Below are 25,768 nucleotides of genomic sequence, written 5' to 3'. Positions count from 1 at the left end.
TCCGTTCTGACGATGTTAGCTTCCATTACTAATGCTTCCAATATGTCTTCCTTTTCCCTTAAATCGAGGATTCCCCTCTACCATAACCTCTGCCCCAATTTGTTTTTATTTTATCCAGTTATGACAAAGGTCATCAACCTGAAACATAAACTCGGTTTCTCTCTCCACAGATGCTGCCTGACCTGCTGAGTATTTCCAGCAGTTTCTGTTTTTATTACAACTTCATGTAATGCTGGGTCTAATGGGAAATTTAACTTCTACCATTCTACAATAGCAACTGCTTGGCTCAATTGGTCATGCACTTGCCCAGTGGATTCAAGCTCCACACCAGGACCTGATTAAGCAGTCATCCATCTCACTGTTATTTGTAGGATCTTGCAGTGGATAGTTTGCCTCCGTCATGGTCATTGCAATTCAAAGTAATTCATTGTATGTGAAGCACTTTCAAATGCTTACAAGGAATGTGATACGGAGCCATTGAAATGTAAATCTTTGTTTTGCAATAAATAAATCATTAATGTGCATCTCTTGACTCCACCCATTACCTATACCATGTCAAGTTATTTTCCTCCCATGTTTTGAAACATATTCCATGAGATGAATTATACCGTTGGCAGCTACTAGTGGCCCAATATTATTTTTCCTCACAAATATATTATTGGCACTTTAATTTCTTGATGCCCAGCCATTGTTCGCTCCTCAGTAACCATATCTATTTAAAATTTTTACTACCTAGATTATTGGTGTCATAGTATCAGTGATGTGGTATTTTATACCTTGAGATCCAAGTGCACTCCAATTTGATTACGCATATTACTTACCAACTTGACAACCAATAGCTTAAAAAATAAAGTTACAGGTAATTGTCTTGTTTTGTACACTTTGTACAAAAATAATAAATTGCAGGACAACAGAGTATTACAGTTTAAACTCCCTTATGAAGCATTAGGTCTGATCTTACTCTCAGCAGTACAGTGGGGCAAGAGAGAGTCCGGACCCCTTACAGATGCCTGCAGGCCAATGACAACTCAGCATGTCATAGAGTCATAGAGTTTTACAGCACAGAAAGAGGCCCTTCGGCCCATCGTGTCTGCGCCGCCCATCCATGTGAATATAATAGGTATTCCTTACAGATGCCTGCGGGCCAATGATAATTCACTATGCAAATGTTACAGTAATGTTCCCTTTCATTTATTTTTGGGTGCGCTGCCCCTTTAAGGAGCTGTGTGCCCCATTCAAAATACTGTGCATGCGTGGTTTTTCCTCATTGAAAAGCCGGTGAGTCGGCTACTCGGGAGGTCCAGAGCGCTGCGTGGCTGCGCAGCTTAAAGGGAACATTGGTTACAGGCACCATTAAGCAATTCAAATTAATTTTAGTATTGACTATGTATGAAAAAGGGGTGTATGTACACTGTTCAATCCTATAGGCATTGCTCTTCAAATACATTACTACCATTGGATCTTTTACTTCCACCCGAGAGGACAGATGGAGTTTCAGTTTAATGTCTCATCTAAAAGGCAGCACCTCCAATAAGGTAGCTCTCAGTATTTCACTGAAGTGTCAGTCTAGACTATGTATTCAAGTCTCTGGTGTGGGGCTTGAACCATGACCCTTTCACTCAGAGGCTAGTGCGTTACCACTGACTCAATGCTGGCACCTATTATTTATAGTTAATTAGCAAAACATACGACAATTTGGGAAGCAGTGAAGTAGAGCTGCTTGGAGCATTGGAGTGTCACTGCAGTACAGGCTGAGGCGCTGGGAGATACAATACTGAGGTGCAACAGCACAACTGGTGGAAAGGTGTAACTACATTTACAGTAATTGCAGACTTCACTATTCTCAGATCATCAAAAAGTGCTTCTCCTATACAAATATCCAACATAAAACTGTTCCTTGTAACCTGGTCCCTTTACGTCTTATGAGACTATTCAATATCAGAGTCGCTGACTTACCTTATTGCTGTTAACTGCAGGACTGGTGTGCTGGTCAATGGTTCCATATGTAAACCCATAACCAGCAGCTCAGAGTTACAGGGCTGTTTGTCAAATGGACTATGAATCACAGACCTGCCCCTCACACAGACCTGACTCAAGTCTTCCTTAAATTCCTGGGCCAAAGGGAATCAAAATAGTGTCTGCTTACACAAATACAGCTGTCTGCACTTGACACAGTTGCCAAGCTGACCAAATTGAATAAGACACCTAAGCAGATAGGGGTCAGAAAATGTTTGAGAAATAAATGGCTTTGAAGTAACTTTTGCATACCAGCTCATAATGTGCATTCTCTACAGCCTGAGGGAGCAGTCAACAATAACAAAAAATTGTGGTGATGGCCAGATGAAGATATTAAAATAAATAGATTTTTTCTTCTTATTTCATATTCGTCACACAGAATAATACCACTTCAGGTCAAATCTTACTTTACATATGTGGAATCTGCCACCTATTTGAAATGGGACTACTTTGATGACATACCAAGTACAAAATTCTAACTTCCTGGAATTCTTTTGCAATTTTTAAGAATATTAGCTACCCTAAAAAGGTGTTCCTCACATCTCCCAAATTCTACAAAGATTAAAGCTCAAAACAACCAATGCAGAGAACACTGAAGGGCTTCATAGTGATGAGGATCATAAAATATAAATAGGAGTAAATTCAATGCAACGGTTCATGCATGTCACACCACAAAGCAGACATGTTGCAAAGCATGCAGTATAAAAAAGGACATTTGTACTGCATAGTCACAACTTCTAAACATTGTACACATTTAATGTTTAACTTTTAAATGAATTGCATTTCAAGACTATCCTTCAAGTTATTAACTTAAAACTATAAATTTAAAACCACAACATAAAGCCACTTTGATGTTCTTATTTGACCCCAACCATATCCACTTGATAGCCATCGGATTTCCAATTTTACATAGCAATAGACTTATTTGAACTATGGAAATGGTGAAAACGTTAACATTTTTAACTATCTATACAATATAAAAGGCCTGCAATTGATCTGCACTAGACGTATTGCATCTGCAAGTATTACATTTTGGGGTGTTAATTGCCTACAGCATGAAAATTAGTGGTTAGTAATTTTCAAATGAGCCCTGCTTTTAGCCAAATATCCAACTGATTAAATGTGAATAAATCTAAAGCAATTTGATTCAGTTGGTAATTGCTAATAAGGAATGATTAAGCAGGAGAAAAGTGAGCAAATGGTTACATTTTTTCAGCGCTAACATTAACTAAAGGAGCAAATATGACAAAACCAATCAAATAAATTCCAGTTTTCGTGCCAATTTTTCTTCAAGGAGAGAGTAGAGCTAAAAATAACATTTATGACTACAGATTAAAATTTTTTTTTTTTTTTTAAATCACTAAACCTTACCCATAGAATTGGCTGATAAATGCTAGAAATGTTTGCAAGAAGGTTCCCTCAGAAAGGCAGACTTAGTCGGTCAGGAGTCTGAATTGGAAATTTCACCTGGGGCGGGAAATTCCAGCTGCTGGAGTGAAATATAACAAGGGAATTGACTGTACCCTGCTACTGTGGAACTACAGAACCCAAAGCACAGCAGGAGACCCAGGTCACACGGCAACCAGATAGAAGGGGCCAGAGTGTTCTAGATCCTGTGGAGAAAGACAGAGAGAGGAGGAAAGACAGGAGAGGGGATAAAAAAGAACCATGAGTTGCAGTTTTCATGCTGCTCCTGTGGAACTACAATACCCAAGCTTAATGTGATGCAGGTAGAAAATTTACAAAGTAACAGGCATGAGCGGTGGTGGGGAAAAAAATCATTTTTTTTCTTGATTTTTACACAGTTAAAAAATGTTTGATATCGCTCTTTTGAAGTGCCTAGAGAAGTTTTACATTTTATATAGCGTATTTAATGTAGTAAGTTGCTGTTGTTATTGGAATTATTAAATAACAAAATGAGTAAACAACGTTACCTGAGATGAGTTTTTTTTGTTGTGTTGCTGAGGGAGAATGTTATGTGCACTGGATCCAGAGGGGACATTTGGGCACCACCTTGATAGTAACCTAGGGCATTGCAACCATGTTCAGATGCTGGTCATGGAGATGTGGTAATGGGAAAAATTTCACTTGGCAGTGCTACACCAATAGCTTCAGGAAGAATTTATTGTGGGAAAGGAGAGAAAATTCCTGATAATATATATAAACTTAGGAAAGAAAGAAGGTTTCATGGAGGGAACAAACAAAACTACTTACATCAAATACCACAACCCCACTGTGGGAGATAGAGCAAACATAAGTATTTCAGGACGCAAATAACTCAAAAGTATTAAGGAGGGAAGAAAAAACAAATTTACTTATATCTTGAGCAACAAAATATTTCACAGAAGTTTGAGTTTAAGTTCCACTTCAGGACTTCAGCACGCAAGTGGGATGAAGTATGTCAGCATTATCTTGGGGTGGGGGAGGATAGTGTACAACTTTAATTGGGAGGGGGGTGGAAGGATAGCGAGACAGAGAGCATTATTCTTAAGTGGGGAAGGAGCAAGAAGAATGTCAGCACTAACCATCTTTTGGATGAGAGATTAAAGTGAAGCCCCATTTGCCCTCTCAGATGGCCATAAAAGATCCAACGGCACTACTTGAAGAGCAGCAGGGGGGTTCTCCCAGGGTCATGGTCAACATTTATCCCTCAACTAACACCAATAAAACAGACTATTTGGCTGCTGCATTTCCCTATATTACAACAGTGACAACAATTCAAAAGTAATGAATTGGCTGTGAAGTGCTTTGGGGCATCTGGAGGTTGTGAAAGGTCCTATATAAATGCAATTTCATTCTTTCTTTAGTACTGCATTGAAATATCAGCCTGGATTAAAGGAGTGCAGTGTGTTGGAGCTTTGCTCTCTCAGTGAAGACGTGAAACCAAGGCCCAATTTGCCTGTTCATGATATAAAAGATTCTATGGCACTATTTGATCAACAGTAGGGAGTTTAAAAGTGATAGTAGTAACGGTTCATCTATGTTGCTCCACAAACATTTCACACAGCATGTAGTACAAGAGGGCACATTTGTATTGCATAATCCCAACTTCAAAACATTCACGTTTAATGTTTAACTTTTAAACATTTCAAGACTATACTTCAAGTTATTAACTTAAGCTATATACTTAAAACCACAACACAAAACACAACTACTTTGATTCCAACCACATCCCTTTGACAGTCATGTTTTCTAATTTTATACAGCAATAATCTTATTTGCTATTATCAAAAAATTAGAAGTGCATGTAACAAGGGCAATACGGTAATCATGGGAGACTTTAATCTACATATTGACTGGGCAAATCAAATTACCACTAATGGTGTGGAGGACAAATTCTTGGAATGTGCGCAATATGGTTTCCTGGATCAGTATCACAGAAATCACAGAAACCCCACAGTGCAGATAGAGGCCATTTCGGCCCATCGAGCCTGCACCGACACATATCCCACCCGATCCCCGTAACCCCTACACCAACACATATCCCACCCTATCCTCGTAACCCCACGTATTTAATCCCCCTAACACTAAGGGTCAATTTATCATAGCCAATCAACCTAACCCGCACATTTTTGGACTGTGGGAGGAAACCGGAGCACCCGGAGGAAACCCACGCAAACACGGGGAGAATGTGCAAACTCCACACAGACAGTCACCCGAGGCCGGATTCGAACCCGGGTCCCTGGCGCTGTGAGGCAACAGTGCTAACCACTATGCCACCGTGTGTGGAGGAACCAACCAGGGAACAGGCTATTCTGGATCTGGTACTGTGTAATGAGAAAGGGCTAATCAATAATCTTGTGGTAAATGGGCCTTTAGGGACAAGTGACCATAATATGATTGAATTTTACAGAAGTTTGAGTGTGATGTAGTCCAATCTGAAACTAAGGTCTTCAATCTAAACAGAGGAAACTACAAGGGTATGAGGGACAAGTTGGCCATGGTAGATTGGGAGACTACACTAAAAAGGTATGAAGGTGGACATGCAATGGCTAACATTCAAGGAAATAATGCATAATTTGCAACAAACATATATTCCTCTAGGGCATAAAAACCCAAAAGGAAAAGTGATCCAACCATGGCTAACAAAAGAAATTAAAGCTAGTATTAAGTCAAAAGAGGAAGCTTATAAAGTTGCCAGAAAAAGCAGTCAGCCTGAGGATTGGGATCTTTTTAGAAATCAGCAAAGGGGGACCAAGAAATTGATAAAGAAAGGGAAAATGAGCACAAACTAGCAAAAAATATAAAAACAGATTGTAAAAGCTTCTATAGGTATGTGAAAAGGAAAAGACTGGCGAAGGTAAATGTAGGTCCTTTACAGTCAGAGACGGGAGAATTTATAATGGGGAATGAGGAAATGGCAGAGAAATTAAATAAATACTTTGTTTCTGTCTTCACGGAGGAAGACACAAAAAAACTCCCATAAATACGAGAAAACCAAGGGTGTGACGAGAATGAGGAACTTAAAGTAATTATTAACAAAAAAACAGTACTAGCAAAATTAATGGGACTAAAAGTCGATAAATCCCAAGGACTGGATGACCTACATCCTAGGGTTTTGAAAGAGGTGGCCATTGGAATAGTGGACGCATTGGTTGTCATCTTCCAAAATTCTAGAGATTCTGGAATGGTCCCTGCAGATTGGAGGATTGCAAATGTAACCCCGCTATTTAAGAAAGGAGGGAGAGAGAAAACGGGGAACTACAGACCTGTTAGCCTCACATCAGTAGTTGGGAAAATGCTGGAATCTATTATAAAGGATGCAATAACTGGGCACTTAGAAACTAATAGTAAGATTGGGCAGAGTCAACATGGATTTATGAAAGGGAAATCCTGTTTGACAAACCTATTGGAGTTTTTTGAGGATGTAACTAGTGGAGTAGACAAAGGGGAACTGGTAGATGTGGTGTATCTGGATTTTCAGAAGGCCTTCAATAAGGTTCCACACAAGAGGTTGGTGAACAAAATTAGGGCCCATTGAATTGGGGGTAATATACTAGCTTGGATTGAGAATTGGTTAACAGACAGAAAACAAAGAGTAGGGATAAACGGGTCTTTTTCAGGATGGCAGGCTGCGACTAGTGGGGTAACACAAGGATCGGTGCTTGGGCCCCAGCTATTCACAATCTATATCAATGATTTGGATGAGGGGACTAAATGTAACATTTCCAAATTTGCTGACGATACAAAGCTAGGTGGCAGTGTCAGTGTCAAAGAGGATGTGAAGAGGCTTCCAGGGGATCTCGACAGGCTCAGTGAGTGGGCGAGAACATGGCAGATAGAATATAATGTGGATAAATGTGAAGTTAGCCACTTTGGTAGAAAAAACAGAACGCCAGAGTATTTCCTAAATGGTGAAAGATTGGGGAATGCAGATGCTCAAAGAGACCTGGGTGTCCTTGTACATGAGTCACTGAAAGTGAATGTGCAGGTGCAGCAAGGCATTAGTAAGGCAAATTGTATGCTGGCCTTCATTACAAGAGGATTTGAGTACAGGAGTAAAGAAGCCTTACTCCAATTATATAGGGCCTTGGTGAGACCACACCTGGAGTACGGTGTACAATTTTGGTCTCCTTACCTAAGGAAGGATATACTTGCCATAGAGGGAGTGCAACGAAGATTCACCAGACCGATTCCTGGGATGGCAAGACTGTCATATGGAGGAGAGATTGGGTCGACTAGGCCTGTATTCTCTTGAATTCAGAAGAATGAGAGGGGATCTCGTTGAAGCATACAAAATTATTACAGGGCTTGATAAGATGGATGCTGGGAGAATGTTTCCCTTGGCTGGGGAGTCTAGAACCAGGGGCCACAGCCTCAAGATAAAGGGTAGACCATTCAGGACTGAGAGGAGGAGAAGAAATGTCTTCACACAGAGGGTGGTGAATCTTTGGAATTCTCTACCCCAGAGGGCTGTGGAGGTTCAGTCATTGGGTATATTCAAAACAGAAGTCAATAGATTTCTGACTAGTAAGGGCATCAAGGGATATGGCGATAGGGCCAGTGAATGGAGTTGAGGCAGAAGATCAGCCATGATCTCATTGAATGGCGGAGCAGGCTCAAAGGGTTGAATGGCCTACGCCTGCTCCTATTTATGTTCTTATGTTATGGAAATACTGAAAACTATAAAAGATCCTAAATCTATATCCATATAATTAAATTATCTACATCATAGGTTCCCATTTTTTTTTTTGCTGCGCCCCCAATCGGAGATTTGCGTCCCATGTGCCCCCTCCCGAAGATACCATCTTTTTGCATAATTAATGCAGATACAATTGGTAACCCAGAATGCTTCAGTAGTTTTGTCACATTAGCTGTTCCAATTCTGCCAGCTTGCACTTTTGGGTTTTAATATAAAGTCCAATTATATTAGCATTCACTAGGTCAAGAAATTCCTCGGAACTGCTCCTGCTTCACGGGCAACCAATAGCTTGGTCCAAAAGGTAGGTTTGAAGGAGTAAAGGGAAGTAGAAAGACAAATTGGTTTAAGGAGGGGAATTTCAGAACTTGGGTCCTAGGCAACTGAAGACATGGCCACCAATGGGGGGGACGAAAAGGAAGGGAGGATGCACAAGAAACCAGATTTGGAGCAACGGAGTTCTGGGGGTGGGGGGAATTGTAGGGATGGATGAGGTTAGAGATAGCGATAGGGTGAACCAGAAGGGGGGTTAATTTTAAACTAATCTGCAGAAACAATATTTCAGTGAGGAAGTGGTCAATCGATGGAACAGACTCCCTAGGGAAACGGTGCCAACAGTTAATACGGATTCATTCAAATGTTAATGAGATAGATTTCTTTCAGAAAATAACATTTATGGATACAGTATGAGTAACAAGTTATGTTAAACTTGTATAGGACCCTGGTCAGACCACTCTAGTACAGTGCAGTGTTCTGGTCTCCATATTATAATTCCACTTGCGGGAGAAATCGAGTAAATTGGTTAGAATGTGGAACTTGCCATCACAGGAACTGCTTGAGGCAAATAGCTTAGATGTTTTCAAAAGGAAACTAGACCACCACGTGAGAGAAAAGGGGAATAGAAAGATATGCTGAAAGGCTGAGATGAGGTAGATAGAATGGGAGGAGACTCGTGTGGAGTATAAACACCAGCACAGACTAGTTGGACTGAATGGCCTGTTTCTGTGCTGTATATTCTATATAATTTGAGACATGACATGTGTTAAGTGTAGCATGCTTGGGAGGAAAAACGTGACTTTGGACCTATGGTTTGCAAAGCTATGAGTCAGCCTTGGCTCAGTTCGAAGCACTCTCACCTGAGTCACAAGTTTGTGGGTTCAAGTCCCACTTCAGAGATTTGAGAACAATCTAGGCTGACACTCCAGTGTACTACTGAGGGAGTGCTGCACTGTCAGAGGTGCAGTCTTTCGGATGAGACGTTAAACAGAGACCCCATCTACACTCTCAGGTGGACGTAAAAGGACAAGTGTGGGGAAAACCAGAACCGAAACCATGCCTGCGTCTTTTTCCACGTCCCAGTCTCGCTTTTCCAGGACTTCTCCTATATTTGCCCTCTCCCTTTTGTTATGTGGTGCCTTCTCTTACAAATGCTGAAGTAGGCATTGATTAGTTAACGTTGGTGGTCAGTCATATACAGAAACCCATGCATCAGGGAGCTACTTGTAGGTATTGGGAAGACATTAATGTGTAACATGCAGGAGTTGCACATGAAAAGGGCCTTGTTTGCAGTCCCCTACTGAGTTGCTAGTAAGTGCACAGTGCAGGCTAAATGGCACCCATAAAAAACTAGAAATATAGGAATACATGGGTCGGAGGAAGAGTTCATGCCAATAACTGCTGCTGCAGTGCATAAATGAGATGGCTATGCAGTTTTCTAACTTATCACTCCTGGTGAGGTCCCTGATCTTATTACAACTCTGAGGATGTGGATGGAGTGAAGTGCAGGTTGCATTCAGCAAATCAGTCACCTCCTGCCTAGCTCTGTGCCTTGCCCTTCTCGGTACTTGACAGCCATTTTAGGAAAGCACCCCTTTTCTCTTGAGCTACACTTATTGCAGCAAAAATTTCTACAGCCTCATCAAAATAGGGTAGCCTTCTTCCAAAACTGCTGCCAGCAGCAGCATTCAAATTCCCTATCACTAGTGGGCATGCAGTGAATCCCAGATATTAAGCCTGCTTTGTACACATTCACAAATTGAAATTGAGCGGAATCTGGAAATTCAGATAAGTTCAGTTCTGTTCAAGTCAAGCAGGGGTCAAATACATCGCTCAACTTGTGCAAAATCCTTGCGGGGGGGGGGGTGAGCAAAGAAACAAGAGGGAAATTGGACCACCAAAATATTTAACTTGCTGCCACACCTATTGGACCAATTATTCTACTTTAATCATGGATTTTCACTGAAGACTTTCATAAAGAGCTAGCACAACAAATTTCAATTCATCCTCCACACCCACCAACAAATCTTCATTGCTTTCGGTTTCCCTTCTCGTGTTTGACATTTAACCTCTCCTCCCATCCTATCACAGACCATCCCTTTTGTTCTTTCCTCCCCTTCCCCCGCCTCTGCACTGGTTAAAACCTGTTACATCTCTAACTTTTTCCAGTTCTGACGAAGGGTCACAGACCTGAAACTTTAACTCGGTTTCCCTCTCCATGGATGCTGCCTGACCTGCTGAGTGTTTCCAGTATTTTCTGTTGTTATTTGAGATTTAGAACTTTACTGAAATGTAGCTTGTTTTTGGCATGGTCACAATGTGTCCAAAGATGTGCGGGTTAGGTTGATTGGCTATGATAAATTGACCCTGTGTTAGGGGGATTAAATACATGGGGATAGAGTGGGATATGTGTTGTGTAGGGGTTACGGGGATCGGGTGGGATATGTGTCGGTGCAGGCTCGATGGGCCGAATGGCCTCTATCTGCACTGTGGGGTTTCTGTGAATGTCATTACATGAAGGAACATGTTATGCTGCAACATTTCTCTGTATCTAGATACTCATTGCCCAGCTTTCTAATGTGTATTCAAAAACACATCTGTACATGGTTTAGAGTCAAAATCAGTTTCTCATCACAACAAATGGAAATTAAAAACATAGCTAATCTTTAGCAATTTTATTTATAGCAATAAAATACATTTGAAAAAGTTAGAGTAAAGTAAGAACACATTTCAATTTCATCAAGCTGAAATCTCAAAATTGCCAACTGAGAAGCCATGCACAAAGTTTGCTGCAAACCGAGTAAACAACGACAACATATCAAAAAAGTCCGTTTCCATTGTTGATTATAAAGCAAGATTACAGATTTTCTTTCCCCTTTCAATCATTCATGGAATAAATGTTGTGTTAAGACTCTGTACCAAGCTGGAAGGTTCCAGGTTGATTTACTTGCTGTGCTGAGTTACCCGGTTTCACCCAGGGCGGCAGTATAGACACTATAATGGACTAGGCAAGGGAGAGCAAGATCACAAAATAAATTAGGATCATTTATTCCAATCCTTTCAGCATACCAACTATTCCATCTCATACCAGCCTCTAATTGCTTCTTAACCAAGTCCAGGTAATCCGTTCCAGCTGTTGATCACCCTCTGTGTAAAGAATTGCTTTCTGACATCTGTCCTAGATTTGCCCTTTACACCCCAGAGCCTGAACCCTCTTGGCCTGCTATACACTGGTGTATGAAGGTATTACTTCAGCTTTACTTCTGTATCTTAAGTATAATATGTCTCCGTGATCACTCAAACATTTGTTTTCAAGACTTAAGAGTTCTAGCTTATACGAACATACGTAAATGACACAAGAAAAGACCACTTGGTCCATCGAGGTAGCCCCGTACAGTCATGGTGCTGCCTCTCCAATGCCCAAAGGTGATCAAAATGAGCTCCAGGAGACCACAGTGGTCATGAGAAACATTGACAATTGGATGCGCAAGGGGCCAGAATAGGCAGAGCACAGAAATTGAGGGTTGTAGGAGGTTACAGATATAGGATGTGGCAAGGCCACAGCAGCATTTGAAAAGGATGAGAATTTTAGAATCGAGATGTTGCTGGACCAGGAGCCAATGTAGCAAGCACAGGGATGATGGGTGAACAATACTTGGTGCGAGTTAGGATACAGGCAGCAGAGTTTTAGAAGAGACCAAGTTTACAGATGGTGCAAGGTGGGAAGCTGGCCAGAAGAGTATTGGAATAGTCGGTCTTGGTGATGGAGAGGATGTGGGGGTCAGAAGCTCAGCTCAGGGTCAAATAGGACACTAAGGTTGTAAACAGTCTAGTTCAGCCTCAGACCAGTGGCCAGGGAGTTTGTGGCAGGGACCAAAAACAATGGTACGATAGCAAAATACTGCAGAAAAACAATGGCTTTGGTCTTCCCAATATTTAATTGGAGAAAATTTCTGCTCATTCAATACAGAATGTTGGACAAACAACGTGACAAATCAGAGGCAGCGGAGGGTTCGAGAGAGGTGGTGGTGAGGTAGAGCTGGGTGTCGTTAGCGTACATGTGGAACCTGAAGTTGTGTTTTCAGATGTCGTTGTCGAGGGGCAGCGTGTAGATGAGAAATAGGAGGGGCGATGGATAGATCCCTGGGGGACTCCAGAGCTAACGGTGCAAGAGTGGGATTACAGGTGATTCTCTGGCTACAACTGGATGGACAGGAATGGAGCCAGGCGAGGGCAGTACCTCCCAGCTGGACCAGAGGAAAGACGTTGGAGGAGGATGGTGTGTTCAACAGCATAAAAGGCTAAAGACAAGTCGAGAAGGATGAACCACAGCCAAGAACATGTCCAGCTCCCTCGAACTTTTGCAGCGAATCTGCACGAGCCGGCAACTTGTTCCAAAGGTCAATGAAAAGTCTTTGTACATATAACCTAGTTCTATGCTTATATTAGCAATTTGTTCTTCATGTTTCTTCTCTTGGAAAGGAACATACGAACAAGAGTAGACCATTCAGCCCCTCAAGTCTGTTCCGCCATTGAATTAGATCATAGCTGATCTGTATCTCAACTCCATTTACTCACCTTTGATCCATATCCCTCACTACCCTGAATCAATCAATCACTCTCAGTCTGAGGTTTGGTGCTCAACACTGAATGCAGTACTCCAGGAGGAGGTCTGACCAGGCACAAATGAAGCATCACTTCACTTTTGAATTCTAATCCCCTTGAGATAAAGGCCAACATTTCATTAGACTTTGATTATTTTGCGTAACTGTGCACTAGCTTTGAGATTTAAGTACAGGGACACCTATATCCATGTGCTGCTCCACAGCTCCTAGTCTCTCACTTTTAATAAAATATTTTGATGTGTTTTTCTTAGATACGAGGAATCGGACTCATTGCTCACCTCTGCACTGCCTCAAGCAGCTCAACAGTCCCCTTCCATTTCAGCAAACAAATGTACCTAGTACTCCAAGAAAGCCTAACCAGAGGGAAAGTACAGCTTCAGCAAGATCTCCAAGGATATGAACTCAACTGATTTGGCAACATAACCCAGCACCCTATTTGCATTATTTATTGACACCTCACACTGTTTAAATGCCGTGAGTGATTAATTAACTAATACCCTTGGATGTCGTTCAATTCCCTTGTTGGCAACTTCAATCCTACCCACGTAGTAAACATGCCTCAGGTTGGAGAGCAAATAGTAGGGTGAGGCCGGAGGGAAAGTGGCGAGGCCACAAAAGAAAGGTGGGGGTTGGGTCAACGGAAAGACAGAAATAGATGCAATAACACGATCTACTGTCAGGAAGTCTGCACTACGTGGTAATTAACAAGTATGTAGGCATTTTAAGGGCAAGCATCCTGGTGCTACCCAAATCATTACACCCCAGACATGAGGAAACTGACACAGAAATTAAGTACTACAAACAGGAAATGCATGCAGCCCAAGACTTATTATTTGATATAGATATTCTAATCGCAAAATAAAGCCACAATATAACCAACATCAGCCATGCTTATATTAAACAGAAAACAATGGCGGCCATGTGTGAAAGTAAAGGTGATTAGAGCATGAAAAGAATACATAGGCACTTTCCATTCTAAATGTAGACACACAAATGTGTTATGGAAAAAACAAGGACAGAAAATATGACTTTTAAATAGGGATTGAATTATATCTACGTGCTTTGGTCCAACTATCTATCCCTCATTGTTTTAGTCTGCTTCATTTGAAGACTGCACTTGTGCTGGACTCCCCATGTGCAACACCACAGCTGGTAATAGATTAAAAAAAAAAATCTTACATCTGCATGCATTCCCTTATAATCTTTTCCATTATAAATTCCTACGTCCACATTTTGAATGGAAACTGCCTATGTAAACTTGTAACACTATAATTATACCCATCTGCCAGTGCAAGTGATGTATCTTTAAAAATGATGACTTAATTACATCTGTGCATCCTGGTCCTCTAACCTCACTCCACCTGAACACTACACTGGTCTCCGTGTGGGATTTCATCAAAAACCTTTTGGAAATTAATGTACACCATGCCATAGGGCTTACCACAGTCCACTTGGGTTGTCACTTCTTTAAAAGGCAAGGAGGTTGGTTTTCCCCTCTGAATCCATGGCGTTGTTGTACAGATGATCCTCAAGTTTACTACTGATAATTGATTTCATTATTTTAATGGAAATGCAATTCTTAATTAAGCTGTATATTTAAACATTGAATGCAACTGTACAATAGCAGCTTGGTAGTATTATCACTTCTGGATAAATTTAACATTTAATTTTAAATACCGTTTTAGCTTAAATTAAGTTAGAAAATAGTGTGCCTGTCCTTTCGAGCAAGAAATAGTGTCAAACCCTGCATGGCTTCACTTGTACGGCCATTTCGTTTACAGCAATCTTATGCTGATAACAGAAGTCCAAGATATCTATGTTCAAGCAGAGACCCATGTCTTACAAGCACTGCTTTTCCCTTTTTTTAAATATACAAGAGTCCTGCTGGCCCTTATTCTGCCAATGTTTTGCACTGCCTCTGAAGGCAGCTCCTAGGACTCACAAAAAGTTGGGTTCTAACTGCCTTTTGATGCAAGGAGTTGGTCTAATTTATGCCAGTAATGTGTTATCATCAATGAGAGCACTGCCACTTGCTGCGGACAACACAACATATAGGCAATATTAGGTTCTTGCCTCACTGCAACAGTTTTACCATTTTGTATTGCGACGCCAGCTACTAGGGATAAACACTTAATTTTCCAGAGTCCTTTGACGTGCTTTTCATGCTGGCTGAATCACGAAGCGACAATGCTGTCACAAACCACATAGGAATCTGCAGTTGGTTAATGTTTTTCCTTTACAAGATAACGGTGCACACACAGCTGGGTAACAATAGGGAGCATCAATGGAAAGTAGTAACATTTTCAAATAACATCCAGTAAAAAAAGTGACAACTCCATGGAATATTAGCACTTAATATTTCCTTTCTGTTCAGAATTATCCAAATTAATAATTTTGGTATCAATTTGCACATCTGAACAAAGTTTTAGAATCAAATTTCTGACAAGCCCCAATTTTCCTCATGGAAGGAGAGATGATACAAGAGAATAAAACAGACAATACACATAAACAAGCACATCAGAAATGCACAGAAAAGTGAGATACAGAAGCAGAGACTATCTTCAAAATAGATAAGCCCATCAAGCATACATCACAGTTGAGTGAAGTGTATGGGTGAGTTTTTAAAAAAATGTTGCCAACTTCTTTAAAAAATTGCAATCTTTGCCTTTTAAAAAAAAAGTTAATTACTATGACTGATACAAATTATTTTTGATGAAGCCAATGCACCAGAAAACATTATTTATAGGGCAATGGCCCATCAACATTTATGTCACCTACAACACATGCTTTGTCTGGATGATTTATGGTCAGTTACACTGAAATCTAACCATCCTGGTTTTGTTATAAACCTGGTGTATATTTTGACGTAAAAATCGTTTCTGTAACAGCATCAGTGTCCTGAGTGGTTTTATTAATTAAAAGGAAACTCTGCTGGTGACCATTATACCATCTTGCAAAATCTGCTGGCCACCAAAAGACAACATCCCTGGATTTCAACCAAAAGCTTTGGATTCTGTCTTGCTGCACCTCAACCCTAATTTATTAATGCCAACCTACATTCTGGTCCCAGCATAGCTCATCTAACAAATACACACAATTAAATTATACTGTATTTACATTACAGTGCCAGTTAAGGTAGCACTGACCTCAGTAGCAGATACCAAATACATTTGGAGCAGTTCTCTGTAAGACAAGAGTTATTAATCTCAAGAATAGTTTGGATGAAGCTAAATTGTCAGTTTATCTTCCCTCATCCTTCAGAATATAACCAACTGTCTTCCCATTACAGGAACCGCTATCCTTAGGGTATAAAATATGTGGCACTGCACCATTAAATAACCAAATTTCAATCCACAATGTAGAAGTTATGAAGTAATTTTTTACTTTCCACTATATTTTTAAGCTTACACAGTCCTAGACAATTATCTCACAATCTGTTGTTGTTATAGCATACAAAAATTGAATTGCACAGAATTTTAAAACATTTGCAAACTTCAAGTTCCTTTATTTTCTTAGTAAGTAAACCATTATAATACTGTGGCGGTACCACTGGTTGTCCCTTACATTGAGATACATAATTCCCTTTAAACTTACCTTACTGTATGTGTCTGTTACTATACTCAGGCTTCTCTCCTGTACTCTGCGTCATGACGTCAGAGCTCAGAACCTTCCAACAGAAGAGCTCGGAACCTGCTGGCAGTTGAGCTCGGAACCTGCTGGCAGTGGAGCTGGGAAACTTCTAGTTAGTCCTCGTGGCATCCCCGCTGGGGAAAGACCTACACCACGGTGCTCCTACAGTCAGCCATCTTACCTGCTACCTTACTTGTTGTATTTAACCTGTTCCTGTAAATAAACAACTTATTTATAGTTCGTTGAAGTCGAACTCGATTATTTAGTGGTGATGCACACGAATCGCTACAATACCATCAATAGTGCACACATTAATTTAACTAATTCCATTACAGTTTTTTTTTTCCATGTAGCAAGATCAATTAGAATTGGAAAATGTCTTAGGTAACTAGGTCAGTGCTCAAAACTAGAATTAACAAATACCAACCGAGAGTAAAATTGCAACTGTCTGTATGAAGGCATCAATGCCCAGAGTGCACTGATGTGTATTATTTACTCAATTTACATAATTTAGTCTACTTTAAAAAAAATGTTTAATAATAAAATGTCACCATTTCAAAACATTACCTCAATAAATATGTACAGTAGGTCAGAAATCCTTGTGGTAATTCATATCCAAACCAGGCAACAACCACACAATATCAACCAAGTCCACAAATGATATGAGGTAATACCATGTATACCCAAATTTTCTGTATTTCTTTTACAGGCCTTTTTTTCCCCTTTATGAAACACTTAGAAGCAGACTGATAATTATGAGCTATTCTTCAGAGTGTCAAGAACTTCAAGTTAAGAGAGGAAATTAAGTTCTCTTATGCTGTGGCGTCCTCCACATATGACAGGAGTAGCCCAGTTGGCCAACAGTAGAATCAAAATTAACCTTGAATTTGAGATTTTTGACAATGATGATACCAGATGATACTGGCAGCCAAATTACTCTTATCGTGAGATTTTAATTTTCAGACTGCAAGAAGCAGAACAGCTCAAGTAGTAAAGGCAATGAATTTCTAGAGTGTATTGTATTCTGAACAGTTTTCTAGAACAATGGCCCGGAATTTGTGGTCGCTACGACAGTGTACTCTCAAAGTACGCTATCATACCACCTTTGAAATGGACCGCAAGTTTGGGATTTCCGCATGCACTTGCGCCAAATCCTGAACTTGCGATCCGACAGATGATCCGCACCGAGGGGAAATCCTAATTGCTGGCACAGAGTTGGGCTAATTGCCTACCAACTGCCCAGCAATTACATATGAAAATTTTACAGGCACAGGACTTGTTTGCACAGTGCAAGGGGATTACCTCCTGACAAATCCAAGTAATTTTAAAAGCTATAAAAGGCCAGAAATGGAAGCATTTTAGGATTTTGTCCATGAAAGGTATTTATTGTCCATGAAAAGTTCAGAGGAAGCAGTTGGTACATTGAGGGTTTTTTTTTTTTTTTTTGCACCTATGTGGAACATAAGCTTAATAAAATCTGTACTGAAAGTGGAGGAAAGGAAAAAATAAACCCATGTTAGAGCCTTCCAGGATTTAATGTGCATAAACATCTGTTTGCTGACTGGAGCACTGGCCCACGTGATCCCAGGTACACTTCTGCACACAGTGCGCCCCTGGGATCTGCTATGCTGCACATCAGAAAAACTAACTGATCCTCTTTTCTTACACTGAGCCTACAAAAATCTTAGTGGATTAACTTGTAATGTTCCAAAAGCCATTCGGTCATCAATTATGTTAAAATGATAAAGAAAGACTGGAAACAGAAAATGTTGCCATCATTTTAACAACCAGAAGTGCCTGTAATAATTAGGGAAGCTTCTGTTGCTCTTTTTAAAAAAAAAAAAAAAAAATCAGGGAAAACAGAAGCTGCCTTCCCTTACCAAGTTACAAAATGACAGGCAGAGAGACCCAGTGTGCAGGAAAATAAATACCCATCAAAAGGGTTCCCTTTGAAGGTTGCAGGCGGGGTGGGGGGGGGGGAAATAAATTTGCAGGTGCTAATGTGTACAACTTGACAGACAGTGACGGAGAGGATTCTTCTCTGCATAAACGGCCCTTAGGGGAATTAATGATCAGGAATAAAAAATGTATGGGGCAATAAACTAAGGAAGTGGCAATTTCCGGACATAGATCTCAGAATATATAAAATCTGTTAACATAAGAAGCAGGAGCAGGTTATACGGCCCCTTGAGCCTGCTCCGCCATTCAATAAGATCATGGCTGAACTTTTACATCAACTCCACTTTCCCGCACTACCCCCGTATCCCTTAGCGTCCAAAATTCTATCGATCTCAGTCTTGGATATACTCAACGACTTGAGCATCACAGCCCTCCAGGGTAGAGAATTCCAAAGATTCACAACCCCGAGTGAAGACATTTCTTCACATCTCCATCCAAAAGGGCCGACCCCTTATCCTGAGACTATGACCCCTAGTTCTAGACTCTCCAGCCAAGGGAACCAGCTTCTCAGCATCTACCCCGTTAAACCCTCTAAGAATGTTATACATTTCAATGAGATCACCTCTGATTCTTCTAAACTTGAGAATATAGGTCCATTCTATTCAATCTCTCCTCATAGGACAGCCCTCTCATCCCAGGAATCAATCTAGTGAACATTTGCTGCACCCCCTCCATGGCAAGTATATCCTTCCTTAGGTAAGGGGACCAATACTGTACACAGTACTCAAGGTGTGGTCTCACCAAAGCCCTATATAATTGCAGCAGGACTTCCTTACTCTTATATACTGCAGCCACCTTTAGTTGAAAAGAAACAGCTAACATAAAAGTAGTATTATGGCATGCATCAAATATTTCACTGCTAGTGTTCAGTTTGGCAAAAAAAAAATTGAACTCTGTGGGTGAACTGGATTTCAGGTAACCTATAATCAACATTGCATTTTGAAGGTCTATTAAGAGACATGTCTGAATGTTTCATCCATAAGTTCTGCTGCCTGTCATAGTTTAAGAAACACTTTGCTATAAAAGGACACACAAACATTTTGTAAACTGATTCTAGTTTTGTTTTTAAGTACTGTGCTGCTTGGGTATCATAATGTCTCTTTCGGCTTAGAAACATAGAAGATAGGAGCAGGAGTAGGCCATTCGAGCCTGCCCCGCCAGTCAATGAGATCATGGCTGATCATCCAAATTCAGTACCCTGTCCCTGCCTTCTCCCCATATCCCTTGATCCCTTTAGCCTTAAGAAATATATCCAACTCCTTCTTGAATATATTTAATGAACTGGCCTCCACTGCCCTCTGTGGCAGAGAATTCCACAGGTTCACCACTCTCTGGGTGAAGAAATTCCTCCTCATTTCAGTCCTAAATGGCTTACCCCTTATCCTTAGACTATGATCCCTGGTTCTGGACTCCCCGGCCATCAGAAACATCCTTTCTGCATCTAGTCTGTCCAGACCAGACAGAATTTTATAGGTTTCGATGAGATCCCCTCTCAATCTTCTAAACTCCAGTGAGTATAAGCCCAATCGACACAATCTCTCCTCATACGTCATTCCTGCCATCCCAGGTATCAGCCTGGTGAATCTTCGCTGCACTCCCTCCATGGCAAGAACATCCTTCCTCAGGTAAGGTGACCAAAACTGCACACAATACTCAAGGTGCGGTCTCACCAAGGCCCTGTACAACTGCAGCAAGACATCCTTGTTCTTGTACTCGAACCCTCTTGCTACGAAGGCCAACATACCATTTGCCTTCTTAACCGCCTGCTGCACCTGCATGCTTACCTTCAGCGACTGGTGCACAAGAACACCCAGGTCTCTTTGCACTTCCCCTTCTCCTAATCTATTGCCATTCAAATAATCTGCCTTCCTGTTATTGCCACCAAAGTGGATAACCTCACATTTATCCACATTACAGTGCATTTGCCATGTTTCTGCCCAATCACCCAACCTGTCCAAATCGTACTGGAGTTTCATGACATCCTCCTCACAGCATACCCTCCCACCCAGCTTTGTGTCTGCAAATTTGGAGATATTACATCCAATTCCCTCGTCCAGCTCATTAATATATATTGTGAACAGCTGGGGTCCTAGGACTGATCCTTGCGGTACCCCACTAGTCACTGCCTGCCACTCGGAAAACGACCCGCTTATTCCAACTCTGCTTTCTGTCCGCCAACCAGTTCTCTATCCAAGTCAATACCGTGCCCCCAATCCCATGTGCCTTAATTTTGCACGCTAATCTCTTATGCGGGACCTTATCGAAAGCCTTCTGAAAGTCCAAATACACCACATCCACTGATTCTCCCTTATCTATTTTACCAGTTGCATCCTCAAAAAATTCCAGTAGATTAGTCAAGCAGGATTTACCTTTTGTAAATCCATGTTGACTTTGTCCGATCCCGTCACTGCTTTCCAAGTGCTCTGCTATTACATCTTTTATAATGGACTCTAGCATTTTCCCCACTACCGATGTCAGGCTTACCGGTCTATAATTCCCCACTTTTTCTCTACCACCTTTTTTGAATAGTGGGGTAACATTAGCTACCCTCCAATCCATGGGTACTGTTCCAGAGTCTATCGAATTTTGGAAGATGACAAGCAATGCATCTGCTATTTCTAGGGCCACTTCCTTAATTACCCTAGGATGTAGATTATCAGGCCCTGGGGATTTATCGGCCTTCAATCCCATCAATTTCCCTAACACCATTTCCCTACAAATACTAATTTCTTTCAGTTCCTCCCTTTCATCAGACCCTATGTTCCCCGGCATCTCTGGGAGGTTATTTGTGTCCTCCTTTGTGAAGACAGAACCAAAATATGTATTTAGTTGGTCTGCCATTTCTTTGTTCCCCATTATAAATTCCCCCGATTCTGACTGCAAGGGACCTACGCTTGGCTTCACCAGTCTTTTTCTCTTTACATATCTATAAAAGCTTTTACAGTCAGTTTTTATGTTCCCTGAAAGCTTACTCTCATATTCTATTTCCCCTTTCTTAATTAATCCCTTTGTCCTCCTTTGTTGAATCCTAAACTGCTCCCAATCCTCAGGATTATTGCTTTTTCTGGCCAATTTGTATGTCCTCTCCTTGGATCTTAAGCTATCTCTAATTTCCCTTGTTAGCCACGGTTGAGTCACCTTTTTTGTTTTATTTTTATGCCAAACTGGGATGAACAACTTCTGTAGTTCATCCATTCGGCCTTTGAATGTTTGCCATTGCCTATCCACCGTCAACCCTTTGAGTGCCATTCCCCAATCAATCCTACCCAACTCGCTCCTCAGACCATCGTAGTTTCCTTTATTTAAATTGAGGACCCTAGTTTCTGAGTCAACTACTTCATTCTCCATCTTAATGAAGAATTCGATCATATTATGATCGCTCCGACCCAAAGGGCCTCGTACAACAAGATTGCTAATTAATCCTTTCTCGTTACATAATACCCAGTCTAAGATGGCCTGATCTCTGGTTGGTTCCTCGGCATATTGGTCCAGGAAACCATCCCATAAACACTCCAGGAATTCCTCCTCCACAGTATTGTTACTAATTTGGTTAGCCCAATCTATATATAGATTAAAGTCACCCATGATGACTGCTGTGCCCTTATTGCACGCTTCTTTAATTTCCCTTTTAATGCCATCCCCAACCTCCGCCTTACTGTTTGGAGGTCTATATACCACTCCCACTAATGTTTTTTTCCCCCCTTAGTATTTCTCAATTCTACCCATACAGATTCCACATCATCAGAGCGAATATCCTTCATTACAATTGTGTTAATCCCTTCTTTAACCAGTAATGCTACCCCTCCTCCCTTTCCTTTTTGCCTATCTTTCCTGAATATCGAATACCCCTGGATGTTGAGTTCCCAGTCTTGGCCATCCTCGAGCCACGTTTCCGTAATCCCAACCAAATCATATTCGTTTACCTCTATTTGCTCAGCCAATTCATCCACCTTATTACAAATGCTCCTCGCATTAAGATACAAAGCCTTCAGGCTTGTTTTTTTTAACGCTCTTAGACCTATTAGAATTATTATTTACTGTGGCCACGTTTGATTTAAACCGTTGATTTCTCTGACTGCCACTTTTGTTTCTGTGTATTATTCAACCTGTAAATAAATTTGACCAAACATCTTTAGCCTGTACATATTGAAAGAATGAACAAATGAACTTGCATTTATGTAGCATCTTTCATGACTCAGGATGTCCCAAGGAGTTTCACAGCTAATAAATTACTGTTGAAACGCCGTCATAGAGAAACAAAGCAACCAATTTGCACTCAACAAGTTCCCACAAACAGCAATGAGACAAATGAACAGAAAATCTGTTTTTAATGATGCTGGTTGAAGGATAAAGGTTGGCCAGGACACAGGGAAAACATCTCTGTTCTTCTTCAAATACTGCCATGGGATCAGTTACATTCACCCAATAGGCCAGACAGAGCCTCAGTTTAACCTCATTTGAAAAACAGCTTCTCCAACATTGCAGCACTCCCTCAGCACGGCACTGAAGTGTCAGCCTAGATTGTGCGCTCAGGTCTCTGGAGTAGGACTTGAACTCATGAATCTGAGGCAAGAGTGCGATCATTGAGCTAAAGCTGAAACCTAACATTGGTCTGGTGAAATGTTATTTTCTGTCTTTGGAAGTGACGGGGGTTTACAGTGGACACCCCATGTATTTTCCAGTGAGCAATATACTGCAATTAGATGTTGCTTTCTAAACTTAAGACATTCTAACCCATACACAGTGGTGAAGAAGACAGACGTTTCAGTTCATAAGGGACTCAGTCTACTTATGGAATTTGGTGCCTATTTAAGAACACAAGAGCAAGTGTTGGGGAAAGAAACCCAAATTGCAATAGTGCCATTTTGACAAAATTAAATGCCTCTGCCAGGGCACTCTGCACAAGGCAAATTACAGTCAAACATAAAAAGGTTGAGTAGGAAATGGAAATATTTTCTAGTGCAACACCAATGTGCAGAGCTATTGAGTTTAGCTATGCTACTATTAGGAGGGAAAAATCAGAGGGAGGAAGTCATTCTCAGATGACTCTAAAAGAACCTCCTTATAGCCAGTACTAGCAGCAGCCTGGGAACAGGCTGTCCATCCTGTTGCCCATAGGGAAATTAGATGAATTTTATACAAAAAGTGCATTTTTCATGACATATGTGCAAGAGGTCTTGAGTGCTCTTGTAGCAGGAAACATTCAAAATATTTGCCTCGTTAGCAGAACTTTACCTCTCCATCAAGCTGATGGATAGAGTGCTGAACTGCAGTAAAATACCACACCTAATGTGGTCGGAAAGGACAAGCTATCACAACCAGCAAAGTAACAACATAAAACTGTCCCAAGTTAGCAATCTCACTCAAAGGTCATAAGCATATTGGTTTGAGAAAGGGAAAATGTCACACTGGTACAGTATGGGGTATCCTTCTGTGGCTTGAACAAAAGGAACATTGCTGAGCAGAACAGAGCGACTTTATAATCTATGCCTTACCTGACCTAGGATCAGTTGATGCTGACATGTGGGTCTTCAAAGTTGATGGCAGCCAAAATGCAAATTTGCATCCTAGACCATCCCACCCTTCCTAAGGGCAAGAGACTCCAAGGTAATAAGGGGAGGATAGTAGGGGGAAGAAAATCTACAAATTTTCAACAAACATAAATGCTAATCTTTACTGTTACTATACTAGGCAAAAACCAAAAATTAACTTTTTCCTCATATGCTTACTGGTATCGTGACCATTATGTTAAGAGTATAAGTAACAGCCAATTTAATTTCAGCAAAACTTAGTGGTTAGGTAAGGCTAGCACAGATGTCATGAAACCAATCACACAATTGGGATTTTTAATTGCTAAATTTTAAAATGGAGCCTTCAAGAACAGGTGGGAATTCTTATTCTAAAATGCTGCGGCATAAAATCCTCACCATACTAATAATCTATTGGCTATTTTGTTTATTATTTTTTGAATCATTATCACTCATGGATCAGATGAAAAGCCCAGAAAGTAACAATTAAACTAATGTTCTTTTCAGTGAACAAATGATGGGTAAGAATACAAGTCCCATTTACAGGAAGTGTCAAAATCGAGGAACAATATTAAAAGTAACAATTGCAGAGTAGACAACTGTTGAAGCAATTGGTGTTTTGTTAATCAGCCAGTTTAAAATTCATCACACACAAGCAGCTGCAATCATAGACAGGTTTCCCCACAACCAGCTCTTAATCGAAGATTGGCCATTAGAAAGTGCCCAGCTCCCTTTCATAAACTTGTGCGCGAGTCTTGCAGGCAAGGGCATTCATTCACACACCTTGCTGACTTCCCAGCAATGCTAGTACAAGTAGGCTCTAGTCTACCTGAACAAGTATATTAGAATGGAGTCCACTTGTACCAAGTCCCTTGCTTAAAAGGAATACTTACATAGGAACTTTTGGTGGCAAAGGGATTCAAACCCCACTGGATCAACCCCACTGGATCACACAGATCAACCAAAAAGTCTACTTTAATCTCACACTTATGTACATGCATCCAAATACCTGTAGTCATATATAACCAAGGGGTGAAATTATGGCATTTTCTTTGCAACTGCAGTTAAGGGTCCTAAACAAAATTAACAGTCTCAGCAAACACATAAAACCAAATAAAAACATGCAAATACTTACTCATATTCACCTTTGTTTTCAATGAGATGCAAAACCCTGGGCACTTTCATTCCATCTTTCAGCTCCGAACCATTGACAGCTTTTCAAATTGTTAAGGAACCATACACTTCAGAACAAGAGGACAAAAGTAAACATATAATAAAAGTGGTACTAATTGATAGTCATCAGGAAAACCTATGCCAGAACTTTCCCCTTAAGAGAGATGTGCAAAAATTAGTCTTGGAGTTGGGATGAGCAGAGAAAAAAAATTGGGGCAATTACAGGGCAGCAACCACACACCTTTAGCTACCAGCTTGGATTCGCACTGAGACACTTAGTACAGAAAATATGGAATAACATAATATTTCAGATTAAACTTATAGAACTTGTGTGTTTAAAATGCCTCCAACATTTTCTGTGGTAAATAAGCAAATCCAGGTAATTATAGTAACTTCTAAACTGAAGTCAGAGGTCAGTTGGA

At 40.7% G+C, this 25,768-nt stretch overlaps 1 protein-coding gene across 4 annotated transcripts in view; it reads right to left on the bottom strand.

The window, feature by feature from the left end:
* ocrl (OCRL inositol polyphosphate-5-phosphatase) overlaps nucleotides 1-25,768 on the bottom strand; it is a 138,261-nt gene that overhangs the window by 101,107 nt on the left and 11,386 nt on the right. For all 4 annotated transcript variants that reach the window (XM_085997414.1, XM_085997421.1, XM_085997429.1 and 1 more), the window contains exon 2: nucleotides 25,309-25,389. In XM_085997414.1, the coding sequence (XP_085853540.1) occupies nucleotides 25,309-25,389 (81 nt within the window). The remainder of the gene's footprint in view (nucleotides 1-25,308; nucleotides 25,390-25,768) is intronic.

Source organism: Somniosus microcephalus, chromosome 1, assembly GCF_052327205.1.
Source record: "Somniosus microcephalus isolate GS21.2 chromosome 1, FLI_Smic_1.0, whole genome shotgun sequence".
NCBI classification, from domain to species: domain Eukaryota; kingdom Metazoa; phylum Chordata; class Chondrichthyes; order Squaliformes; family Somniosidae; genus Somniosus; species Somniosus microcephalus.
Note: the sequence above shows the minus strand (reverse complement) of the source record. Positions and strands in the feature narration are given on the sequence as shown.